Source organism: Streptopelia decaocto (genome assembly GCF_964273445.1).
Source record: "Streptopelia decaocto genome assembly, chromosome: 5".
Taxonomy (NCBI): domain Eukaryota; kingdom Metazoa; phylum Chordata; class Aves; order Columbiformes; family Columbidae; genus Streptopelia; species Streptopelia decaocto.
This window is the reverse complement of record NC_138659.1, coordinates 20,199,108-20,212,480: the sequence shown is the minus strand read 5'-3', so window position 1 is coordinate 20,212,480 and position 13,373 is coordinate 20,199,108. Positions and strand designations below refer to the sequence as shown.

Here is a 13,373-nt window from a genome sequence, read left to right as displayed (position 1 = left end):
TCATGCTGCAGCACAGATAATTCCAGCAAAAGATCAGATGTGGCATTAATAACCCTGCTTTGACTCTTTGCTATGAAATACAGCTCTATATTTTGTTCCTGTTTAAGAGTTAAAATGTGAGGTGTAGAGTGACATCTCCTTTGTCAGAAAAGCTCTCACACAGCTTTGATCAGCAATTAAAATGAATCTAAACTTGCACTGCATTATTCACTATCGTATCCTGCCATGTCTTCACAGGAGGCAGTCTTAATTCTCAGTCTCTGGGCTGTATTCACCTTACCTGGATATTTCACTAAGCTCTTGCTGACACTTTTCCCCAAATGTGAGCAAGCTGTGAGCTGGGTGTAGTGTTTTGGTAGCAGCAGGAGCCTGTCCCAGGTTCCCTCTCATACAGCAGCTGCATGTTCAGCCTGTGGTGAAGAGGTAGAGAAGCCTATGAGAAAGATGGTAGCCAAGACAGAGTTCAAAGAATAATTCCTTCATCCCACACATGCTCCCTACTCAGGAAAAAGTGCAGCCTGGCTGCATTAATTGCGCTGCTGGTGGGAAGGGCAGTCAGGCATTGACAGTGGAGATAATAAGGGACTGCAGGCTGTGACCCACCTCAAGACTGGAAGCAGCAGTGTGGCCCTTCTCACTGAAAGGCTGACGCTGTTCCTTTGTGTTATGGGTTTCACACCAACACAAACTATAGAAGAAATAAAAAACTTGCTTTCTTTGCTAGCATCTGATTTGCTTTTTTTTCCATTCTCAATAGTCAGCTCCATGGTAGCTAACAGCTAAAACAACCCATTTCTGGAAAAAAGGGAAAGGAGAAAATTACAGAGCAGATGCAGAAGACCATATGAAAGGAAAACATCAGATATTTTACTCTCAAGTAATGCATGTATATTTAGATGAACTTAAGTGAACATGTAGTATACCAAACCACCATCCTCGAGTCAAGTAAAAAATAATAAATAGTATTAGAGACTCTTCTGCAATGTTTGCCGTTTCAGGGGCAGTAGCCACCCCTGAATTTTCTTTGCACGCTTTACTTGCTGTTTCCTCACTATAAAACTGTTACCATTAGTAACCATCCCAGTGATTTCAACTGGAAGAAAACTTAGAGCATTGCTTCGGTTTAATAACTGAATATACATAAATGCATATACTTGGTTTTATTTACCCTTTATGTCTAGCTGAACAGAGCTGTGCATCAAGGGAAGTAATGGGATTCTTCATCTCTCTCTATGTCCTACTCACATCGTTTCACTGCTGCAAAGTACTCACAGATTTCAATGGAAGGCTGACTGGAAAGGACCCACGTCACATAACATACCTGTTCGCACCCAAAGGGCCAGCAGGGTGGGATGAGTCCCGCAGCCCGTTGGTGTCCCGGTGGTGGTGCCACGGGAGGAGCTGTGTGGTGGGGCCCCACCTGCCGCCACACTGACAGAGGGGGAAAGGCAGAATCCCACCTCCTGTGCCTCCTTACCCGAGTCTTGCACCAAATACAGCTCAGGTGAATTCGAGAGACAGCCTCAGTATGTAACTCCAGATATCACAGGAACACTCTTCCTAAGAATAATTTTATCTTCGTATGTGCAGTTTTTATAGAGTGTTAATGTATCCTGCTTTGTGGCCCTACATACCCAGTTCTTTGCCATACAAACTTAGAAGTGCCATTCTCACTCTTGTTAGCAGAAAGAACATAAAGTAGTGCACTATCAAGGCCACTCACCACACACGGATACCTGGTATTTCAAAAATCAAGCTGCTTGCAGAAGATCACACCAACCCAGAAACTCTGAACAGAAATAGCTAAAGAGCTTTTCAAACAGAACCTGAAGACAACGTTGCAAGGTTAACACAGAGCCCTTCAGACTAGCAGGCATCTCGTTTTCATTATTCTCTGCCCAGGAAGCATTTATCACTGAATTCATTGAAAATTTTGAAATGCAGTAAAATGAGGAGAGCACGCTTGCAGGAAAACCTCTCCCTTTGCTACAATCTGTTCAGGAGGGAAAGGAAAGGATATTTGTGAGTGAGTGTGGGAGAGAAAGAGGCTTGAGGCGGGGGAGTATACCCAGAGGAAATACAAATACCATTTGCACAGTGAAAGTGTGAGTGCGAGAACACAGATCTGTATTTTATCTAATATTTGTGCAGTTTTCGTCAGTGTATGAAGCAAAACGACTCCTGCTAATTTAGAACAGCTACAATGACTTGCAAAAATGTAAACAAGCTGCTATTGAAACGTCAGGGAAAATTATTTGAAAATTTGATTGCCTTTTTAACAATTAAGACAAAAGAACAGAAGTTCTCTTACATTATCCTAACTGGAAAAAAGACTTTTTTTTACATTTAGAACTCTAACAGCATTGTTGTATTATGATGATATTTTTATTTAGCTTTTAATACCTCATCATTCTACAATTTTGAACAATACATGTTAATCTCAGCAGATGTAGAAATAATTAAGTTTGTAAACAGCATCTGAGTGTGGGGCTCGGTTAGCAGCAGGTGCTGTCTGCAGTGCAGTGTCCAGCATTGTGCCAGACCACCGGTTCCATAGCATTTGAAACCAGAGAGCTGCAAGTCTAATATTATGCCCCAGGACTGATGTGTTGAAACACAAAAGACCTGGTCATGGTTGCCATTCTGCAAATGCAATTACTTCAGCATTGTCTTAGGATGCCACAAGTCAGAAGTGTTCCCAACTTGGCTCTACCACCTTGCTTACAGTGAATATCATTTATCTCCAAGATAAACTTCACTCCAGTTTGCTTAATTGCAGAATGAGGTCCATAGCATGTCACAGTAAGAAGGAACTTCAAGATAGATGTTGAAAGAAGTACAGCAGATGTTTAATGGAGACACAGACAGATTTCTGCAGTAAAATGCATGCCATCGAAGATCAATAAAACTAACAAAAGGCAAACTGTATTTAACTAAGAGGATGAAAATATCCAGGATTTAAATATCAATATGTAATTTGTGACTTTAACCCAAGCAACTAGCAATAGTACCATTAGTAATGCCATTTAATTTAAATAAAATGGCATTTCAGGAAAGATTTTGTGTCCATATTTTTGTGCTAAACACCTTTCATGACAGACCTGACAAAAAGCTACATGTTGGGACTGCATCATGCAACACGAGACCCCACATTCCTAAACCTGCAGAGGAGTTTTCTTCTTCAGCAGCTCCACCTCTTCTGGTGAAGCTCACCTGCCTCTGGAATGGTTTTCTTGCATTAATTCAACTTAGGAATTGAAATGAAAGCCAGGGGAGGGAAAAAAAAAAAAAAAAAATCAATGAGAAGCTTAGTCAATAAGACCAACCTAATGCATTAGATCGTTTCGCTCAGTTACCTTTTTTCCTATAGCTTAATTTAGATGACCAACAGGTAAAAGAGGAAAAAAATAGCTATACACAGTTAATGCGACAGAACTGATTTAAGCAGCTGGCCAAAGCAGTTAGCAATGCATCTATCCCTTGGTTATATTATTCTCCTAGATCTGCATAATATATGCATGACTGATATTTTTATCTAGAGCATGAAACCTAATGGCTGATTAGTTGAAATATAAAATTGTTCTGAAGAAATTCATGAAGTTCAGAGAGCTGGTGTAGGTCCCAGAAATCCCCATCTGTCAATACATTTTAGTGGTCCCTGCAGCCTTGTACTGAAAAATCTAAAGACTCTGCATTTATAAAGGACTGGGTACGTATTGGTAGTTGCTTTGGTTTAATTATGTATCGATGTAATATTCTGAAAATTAGGAAGAAAATTTTTCAGAATCTTCGATATAACAGCTCGGTGAACCACAGCAAACAGCTAACTATACTTTTTTTGTTTTCTTTCTCTACAGGTATACCCAGTATTTCCAGTATTGGTAGTAAGTAATGAAACCAGTATTGTTTTGCATTGTCATTCAGCTTCTTGGATCTAATTTCCCACCATCCCTTTCTGTTGTCGATGATGTTCCTCTGAAAACATGCTCTGTAGTGCAGGGGCTGTGTATTGGCCTTCCTCTGTTGCATGGTCAGAGAGAATGTCACTCCTGACAACACACCTGCCTTCAACTGCAGATTTTCTGATCAGTTCTGATCACAGAGGAAAACTGAGCGCTATAAAACTGAGTGTTATACAGAGAATTGAGACACTATTTGTTGAGCATCTTTTCCCCAAAAAAAAGTGTTAATTTTCGTGTGTGTGTAAATTTGAAGAGCAAATGGAAGAGTTTATAAATGGAAGAGTTATCATTTTTATGAAGTAGCTTAGCAAATGCAATGTATCTGTTGGAATCTTTGCATTAACTCCAGCAGCATTTGAACTGGGCTTTGCTCCACAAAATAAACAGAATTGTGTTCCTTCAAAAATCCTGCTTTCCTGTATGCAATTAAAGCACCAAAATATTACACTTAAACTACAACAAAACCGTAACTCTGTTATGTAAAGAACTACTATATCAGTGAAAGTGATGATTACATCGAACACTTAAAGGGACTAAGTGCACAGTAGCTCAGCTCTGAGTCCAGCCGAGTTCCATAGCTGAGAAGTGCACATAGCCACGATACGTTAGCTGATTACAAATAAAGCAGGGAGACAGAAACGGGATCCTGCTGTGGTTGACTGAAAGAATATTCCCCACAGCTTTGCAGAGGCTTTAGACATGACTTGTGTGATGCAGGACTATCACAGTAGTAAAATGCAATTTGCCATACCTGTTGTCCAACTGAAAAGTTTCTAATAATTTGGATAAAACCGCCTAGCTTTTTATGATGTAGGGCCAGGTCTGTCAATTTATAAATTAGCTCAGTTTACTTAAGCTCATGAATGGTGCTGATTTGTTAAGCTCTAGACAGCAAGCTAAATGCCATCAAAAGTAGCCTCCTTGCAAATGAGAGGAGCTTTGACAGCTGAATGCTGCAGCATCTGTTTTGCAGCTTGAAATAGTGAAACAGCATCAATAACGTGCGAATGAAAGCCTTCAATCTTAATAATGTAGTTTTCCCACTGTAGTATCTCCTTTTGTATTGCATGACTGCAAATGCATAGTGATACGCTATTTTCAAAGCCTTGTGTTTATACACATATTTTATAAGCCAAAAAAATGAACTAAAGGAAAGAGAAGTTTATATCACTGTCCTCAGGAGTATTCCTGCCATTAATAGCAGAAATGGGATGAATGGGAAAATAGCTCTTTGGAGTTTGGTTGTGCTGTAGTATCTTAGTACTGTGTTGCATGGACTCTATGGTTGTTTTATCACTTCACACTCCATACAGCCTTTGTCACCACATCTACCATTTCTGAGCATCAGCAGATGTTGGCCTTTGAAAACTTAACAGGGAAACTCAAATACCTTTTAAACAATGGTGACCTGAAAGGATGCATTGTTGACCTCCTTGTATTTTACACTGGGGTGATTAGTACAGTTTATCTGTTACAAATGGAGAAAATTCTGTTTAACATTCCATAGGAAATACAAGAGTTTCTGCAAGTCTATGCTTTATCTTTACTCTGCTGTAAATGTCTTGGAATAATATGAGGTAAAATTCAACAAATTTCTTTGCCTACCTGGAAAGGGTGAAACATGAGCACAAGTAAATACTGATACTCTGCTGTTTTTTTGTCATGTATTTTTTTTCTTAAATACCTCAGGGAGAAAATAGTTCTACTTGCACAATGTTCTGAAGACCTTTCCTATAAAATAGAAACAGCAGAATTATTGTTAAACAAGGATAGAACCCTTAAATTTATCCTAGTCTCTAAGAGAATTTAACAGAAGTACAATTAACACATAAAACCAAACAAGATTGATTAGTTGTGGCTGCTTTAATGGATTCTGCGTGATTTCTTCTTTTGTTTATGCTAATATGATGTTTGTGTTCATATCAGCAGAGTTTTTCCCCATCTGGGGACAGGAAGTCTCCAAGTTACTCTCAGGAGATACAGTTTGGGTTTTATTTTGCCTGGCAGCAAACACTAACAGGGGGTTATTGGCTTCTGTGTGCTTCAAGCTTTTCCTAGTATAGGAGGAGGATGGCACTGGGGCAGGGGGTTATCAAGACTAAACTGCCAGCACACAAAGAAGATGCCACTGCAAGTGATGTTCATTTAACAATTTAAGACTGCACTGAAAGCAAGAAACAAGAAATTAAATATATTTACCTGTGTGCACATATCATTCTCTATTCCTTTTTTACCTCAAAGGATCTTGTGTTAAAGCAGCTCATCACTAAAGTTTGAACACAGAGGAAGAGTGGTCATTAAGTAAACATCCTTTCTGATCATCTAGGAAAAAAAGAGAAAAAAAAAAAAAAATCAGAGCTTTCCCATTAAGGTCATTTGTACCTGCTGTTGTCTATCAGTTGAATAATAGGTTCTTTGATCATTTCCAGCATTCTTGATTCCAGCGCTGGCCTTTTCAGCATTTTTCAGCCATGTCTGGAAAAATACTGGTGAAAGTGTTCGCAATTAATGAGTCCCAAAACCACTTCATAATTTTAAACAATGCTTATATATAGTATGTAAATATTCCGAAAACTACATTCTTGTGCTTGCTAAAGTAATGATTGAACCAATTTTACATAGACTAAAGCATCAAAATGTTCATTATTGTAACCAAATACCAAAGTTACTAATCTGTACATGTATGCCTTTGAAAAGCTGAATCTTCTAAACTATAGCTTCTGTCTTTATTCCTGTAAAGCATACCTCCACTAATTATGCTAAGCAGTTTGTTATAAAGGGTATAATTAGATACAGGATAGGATAGACGTGATGTGCAAATAGCTCTGTGTGGGTGATTATCACCTTAAAGCCGGCTGGTGGCAGATGAGCCAGAGTTTAGAGACAGACCGTGCACCGAAGTTCAAGATACAAGCACAATAATCAAATGGTATTTTCTGCTTTGGTCCTATGTTTTTGTTCTTCTTTATAGACAATTTTAAATTAAGAGAACTTTTTTTTTTTTTTTTATTATAACAAATGCAAGACACAAAAGTGAAAAAAATCTAAATGGCCACTATTATTGTTTTCTTAACGTTGAAAGATCTAGTAGGTATTTTTCTAGAACTAAAATAGTGTCAGCATGTGTGTGTAGCTTTATTTGTTTTACATATTTATTATGAAATGTTAATGTGGTAAATATATATCTTTAAAGGTTGTGAGAGCAAATACTAGTGGATTATTTTTTGTTTGTTTGTTTTATAGCAACACAAAGTATTTTGGACCTGATTTTGCTCCCTTGCAGTAACCAAGAAGTTTTCTCATTAAATTTAGTTACGGGATCAATGCCATGATAATGCCAAGCTCTGAACTAGAGTATACACAACACCCACATACATCAGTACGATATAAACATGCATAACTAGGTTGTACGTTACTTTCTATTATTATTTGAGGTCAAGTTTTACAGGGAGAGCTGTACTGTTGAGAGACCATTAAGATGTTTATCTCCTTAGAACATTTAAATATTGTCTTCAAAGTATATTATTCTGGACATACTAGCAAAATATTCTCATTTCAATTCAATTTTATCCAAATCTGACTTCTTAACAAATAATACTGCTAATCAGGCTCCTAGTCAAAGGTAATCAACTTATCTAAGTAATTGATTACAATATCAGGCCAGTATTTTTTTTCCCTCCTGTAATACTTCGAAGCACTCAGAATTTTTCAGTTTAACAATTGGATTTTCCATTATATTAAAACATTACTAGGTTGAAAGAAAATACTGATACCCTACGTGGTATAATGCCCTCATTTAAACACTGGATCTGAAAGAAATTTAACATTCCAATAAAAGACATCATGAATAGTTTATTTTCCTGTTAGGAATCATAAAAAAAGCCAGTTTTCTTCTGTATAAGTAGGATTTTGCCCTTGAAGAGCAGTAAGGAGAGCACCTACGCTGACCCCAACACTGAGCAGAAACCGTCTCTGTGCAGAGAGATTTCACGTGCAAGGTTGGGAACCACCGACGCTACTCTGGGGAGCTCTGATGGGTTGGTGGGTGGGATTTGGGGGAGCTTTTGATTTTGTTTTGCCAGATCCACCAATTTTAACAGATAAGAAGAGCTATTCTCACCAGTCTAGTAGGCATGGCCACATACAGTTTAGTATTGATCATCCCAGTTTACCTTCAGCATTTTTGATTAGTTAGAAACAATGTATCAGTCAAACTGTCTTTTCAGTACTTTTTTATTTGCTGTAATATGTGGGAAATTGCTTAGTGCACAGTTATCTTTGTTTTAACCATAAATAAACTATCAAGCGATAGGACACTATAGAAAAGAAGATATCAGCATTTCAATATGTACACATTGCATTTGCAATATGTAAGTTTAGCTACAGTTACTCAGAGAAGTTTATAGAGAGTGGATGTGATCTGCATAGATATTGTAAAATATAATTATCTATAAAGCTTGGAAAGAAATTGCAGGGAAAAAACGCACTTCTATACTTTACCCTCTCCTCTTCTCCTTCTGTCCCTTAGACATGTAATCAGTTTATTTCACAGAGTGTAAGGGAAGAATGAAGTTTCCAAATCAGCATGCTGATTTTTAAAATAGATCTTGATTTACTGTTCTTCATCAGTTGTGAATTACTGTACAATAATCCTAGTTGACCAGCCAATTTCAGCATCTTTGTAGGAAAACACAGAATCAGTCAAAATGAAAAGGAACAACCTCCACAAACTATAAGTGAAATAATTTACTTTTTTTGTCATGAGAAAGTAACTAAATATTTCCTTCCAAAAATACCTGAATTCATTGCGCACTTTTGCAATCATTTTAGTGGAAATGCTTAAAATTTAAGAATATTCCCTCAGATCTCATTAGTTTGAGAATTAGCCAACACATGTGTTAAAATCAGTGGATTTTTTTTGTGATACCTAAAAGTTTCCAGAGCTGGATCATTGGATATTTTTTTAAGCCTATAAAAAGATCACTTTATTTTACTCTAAGACAAGTGGACACATAAAGGACTAATTACATTTAAATTTTTCCAACAGTTAGAAAAGCTGTTATGGCTGAGGAGCTGCCATAAAACAACCACATCTTCACATATATGCAGAATTCTCCTTTCTTCAAAGGAACAGGTATGAAACTTCCTACATTGCTCCAAAAAAATTGCCTAATATTGGCCAAATATATTTTTTTAAACTTAATAAAGGGGTGATTTTTTAAAAAAAACTTTTTCAGCATTTCTTCCCTTTTGATGGGTTGGATTTTGCAGTGTTACGAAAACGCTGAAAGGCAAATTTTATGTGAAGTAGGTTATCATAAATTCAACCATACCTAATGAGATAGAAATTCTGTAATAATGATAGTGTAATTTTTGCAATAGGTGATGGAATATGATCTGATATAAATACCCAGTTATGCCAGCAGTTACTAAATCTGCCATTGATTTCAGTGAGTGTTCTTTTTAATTAATCGTATTTTTTTTTCTCTAATATTAACAATTAAACCCACCTTCATAAGTATAACTCTGTTGTGCTCAGCAGACATCTGTATTTTAGAGCAGATATTTGCTCTCAATTCATGGTTTAAAACAGGGAGTGCAAGGCCTTTTTTCTATGACTAGAAACATGGACTTCTACTAAAATCATTAAGCTTACATTAACATTTTTAATGCTTTTTTGTGCTTTAAATAGAAGTCAAATAAAAGTTAAAAAACATCTTAATCAGAGTCCCTCACTAGGTTTCCTTATCGTTATTATAAATTAAGGAACGATAGTTGTCAACACAAGTGTTCCCTATCTGCCATCAGAATAAGCATTATTTTAGACTTATGGATTTAGTATTAGTAATTTTCAGCAAATGCCTTTTTTGTGGACCAGATCAGCAGAAACAGTTCAGGAGATGAAAATACACTAAGTCTGCCATAGACTGCAGATGCCCAGGCAATAATGTAGTCTTCATACAGGCCATCAGCTGCACTCTTCATCCCCAAGGAAGGACACCCCTCTCACTGAGAATGCATTTTCATTTTACTGTCAGCTCAGGACTTTGTTGCAGTGAGAAACCGACAAAGTGCTGATTAATTTCTGCTGACATCGTGAAAGGTGTTTTTTCTGTTCAGCTGTCTGGTTGGAATCAGGCTGAAACTACCTGTTCATTTCCACTGTTTCCCCAATCTGAAAACATAATGTAGCCCATGGTGCAGACTGCAGTTCCAGTGAGTATTTAAGACAGACTTTATTTTATATCATGGGCAATTTCGATAATGTATATCCAAAAAAAAAAAAAAAAAAAAAAAAGGAAAGTGTCATATACCTAAAAAATACCATGCAATCAGTTTCTCCTTTCTTCCTGAAAGTAAGATTTATTTTTTTTCCTAAGAGTTATCTTCTGGATATAATCAGCTTTGGAACAATAGTAACGAAAAATGCAGAAATTTCCAATGCAAATTTAAAATACCATATCTGATCTTCTGCTCACTCATATAGCTCACATACCTCTACTCTTAAAGTTGCCTACAGTAGCTTCACTTTTAAATAATAACACTAAAATGTACTTCTGGAAACTCTTTTTCACCTTTTGTAGCCTTGTTTGCCCAGAATGACAGTCATAGAATATATTCACAGTATCACAGTATCACAGTATGTTTGGGATTGGAAGGGACCTCAAAAGATCATCTAGTCCAATCCCCCTGCTGGAGCAGGAACACCTAGGTGAGGTCGCACAGGAACATGTCCAGGCGGGTTTTGAATGTCTCCAGAGAAGGAGACTCCACAACTTCCCTGGGCAGCCTGTTCCAGTGCTCTGTCACCCTCACTGAGAAGAAGTTTCTTCTCAAATTTAAGTGGAACCTCTTGTGTTCCAGCTTGATCCCATTACCCCTTGTCCTATCATTGTTTGCCACTGAGAAGAGTCTGGCTCCATCCTCATGGCACTCACCCTTTATATATTTATAAACATTAATAAGGTCCCCCCTTAGTCTCCTCTTCTCCAAACTAAAGAGACCCAGCTCCCTTAGCCTTTCTTCATAAGGGAGGTGCTCCACTCCCTTAATCATCTTCGTTGCCCTACGCTGGACCCTCTCCAGCAGTTCCCTGTCCTTCTTGAACTGAGGGGCCCAGAACTGGACACAATATTCCAGATGTGGTCTCACCAGGGCAGAGTAGAGGGGAAGGAGGACCTCTCTTGATCTACTAACCACCCCCCTTCTAATACACCCCAGGATGCCATTGGCCTTCCTGGCCACAAGGGCACAGTGCTGGCTCATGGTCATCCTGTTGTCCACCAGGACCCCCAGGTCCCTTTCCCCTACACTGCTCTCTAATATGTAATCTCCCAACCTATACTGGAACCTGGGGTTGTTCCTGCCCAGATGCAGGACTCTACACTTGTCCTTGTTAAATTTCATCAGGTTATTCCCTGCCCAGCTCTCCAGCCTGTCCAGGTCCCGCTGGATGGCAGCACAGCCCTCCGGCGTGTCAGCCACTCCTCCTAGCTTGGTGTCATCAGCAAACTTGCTGATAGTACACTCAATTCCCTCGTCCAAGTCGTTAATGAATATATTGAATAATATTGGCCCCAGCACTGACCCTTGGGGCACTCCACTAGATACTGGCCTCCAACTAGACTCCGCACCATTGACTACCACTCTCTGACTTCTCTCCCTAAGCCAGTTTGCAACCCACCTCACTACTCTATTGTCTAGACCACACCTCCTCAACTTAGCTGTGAGGATGCTGTGGGAGACTGTGTCAAAGGCTTTACTGAAGTCAAGGTAGACAACATCCACCGCTCTGCCACCATCCATCCACCTTGTTACATTCTCATAAAAGGCTATGAGGTTGGTCAAGCATGACCTACCCTTGGTAAAGCCATGCTGACTGCCCCTAATAACCCTCTTATCCTTGATATGCCTTGAGATGGCACCAAGGACAAGCTGTTCCATTACTTTCCCAGGGACAGAGGTGAGGCTGACCGGTCTATAATTACCCGGGTCCTCCTTCTTGCCCTTTTTGAAGACTGGAGTGACATTTGCTTTCCTCCAATCCTCGGGCACCTCTCCCGTTTCCCAAGACTTGGCAAAGATGATGGAGAGCGGTCCAGCAATGACTTCAGCCAGCTCCCTCAGCACCCGCGGATGCATCCCATCTGGACCCATGGATTTATGAATGTCCAGACTATTTAATTGCTCCCTAACCCAGTCCTCATTGACTAAAGCAAACTCCTCCATTGACCTGGCTTCATCCGGGGTCTCAGGGGTACAGGGCTCCCCAGGACAGCCTCCGGCAGAGTAGACAGAGACAAAGAAGGCATTCAGTAATTCTGCCTTCTCTGTATCTTCTGCCACCAGGGCACCCACCCCATTCATCAGTGGGCCTACATTGCCTCTGGTATTAGTTTTATCTGCTATGTATTTGAAAAAGTTCTTTTTGCTGTCCTTGACCCCTCTCGCCAGCTGTAATTCTAAGGAGGCCTTGGCTATCCTAGCTGCCTTCCTATATCCTCTAACAGCAGCCTTATATTCCTCCCAAGTGGCCAGCCCCTGCTTCCATGACCTGTAAACTCTCCTCTTCTGCTTGAGCATACCCAACAGCTCCCTATTCAACCACGCAGGCCTCCTGGCTCCCTTCCTTGACTTCCTACGTGTGGGGATGCTCTGATCCTGAGCGTGGAAGAAGCAATCACTGAATGCCACCCAGCTATCTTGGGCCCCTTTTCCTTCAAGCAGTCTTGCCCATGGGATTTCCCCCAGCAATTGCTTGAAAAGGCCAAAGTTAGCCCTGCTGAAGTCCAGGGTTGCAATTCTACTTGCTATTCTGTTCCTGCCACATGAGATGCTGAACTCCACCATCTCGTGGTCACTGCAACCCAGGCAGCCCTCAACCTTTACTGCTTCGACCAGACCCTCCTTGTTAGTGAGGATGAGATCCAGCAGTGCACCTCTCCTAGTCGGCTCCTCCACCATCTGCATGAGGAAGTTATCATCAATGCACTGGAGGAACCTCCTGGACTGTGGCTGGCTGGCTGAATGGTCCTTCCAGCAAACATCAGGGAAGTTAAAATCACCCACAACAACCATGGCCTGTGACTGTGAGGCCACTCTCAGCTGCCCATAGAAGGCCTCATCAACTTCCTCAGCCTGATCTGGTGGCCTGTAGCAGACGCCCACAACAGTGTCAGCCCTGCCAGCCTGCCCCTTGATCCTGACCCATACACTCTCAACTCGCTCGTCATCCGCTCCTGGGCAGAATTTAGTACATTGTAGTTGCTGTCTCACATAGAGAGCAACTCCACCACCACGCCTGGCTGGCCTGTCTTTCCTGAAAAGGGCATAGCCATCCATGACCACATTCCAGTCATGTGAACTGTCCCACCATGTTTCTGTAATTGCCACCAGATCATAATCTCCCGA

At 39.9% G+C, this 13,373-nt stretch overlaps 1 protein-coding gene across 6 annotated transcripts in view; it reads left to right on the top strand.

The window, feature by feature from the left end:
* NTNG1 (netrin G1) overlaps positions 1-13,373 on the top strand; it is a gene marked incomplete at its 5' end in the record, with an annotated part of 155,018 nt that overhangs the window by 97,155 nt on the left and 44,490 nt on the right. For all 6 annotated transcript variants that reach the window (XM_082053814.1, XM_082053811.1, XM_082053809.1 and 3 more), the window contains one exon: positions 3,858-3,884. In XM_082053814.1, the coding sequence (XP_081909940.1) occupies positions 3,858-3,884 (27 nt within the window). The remainder of the gene's footprint in view (positions 1-3,857; positions 3,885-13,373) is intronic.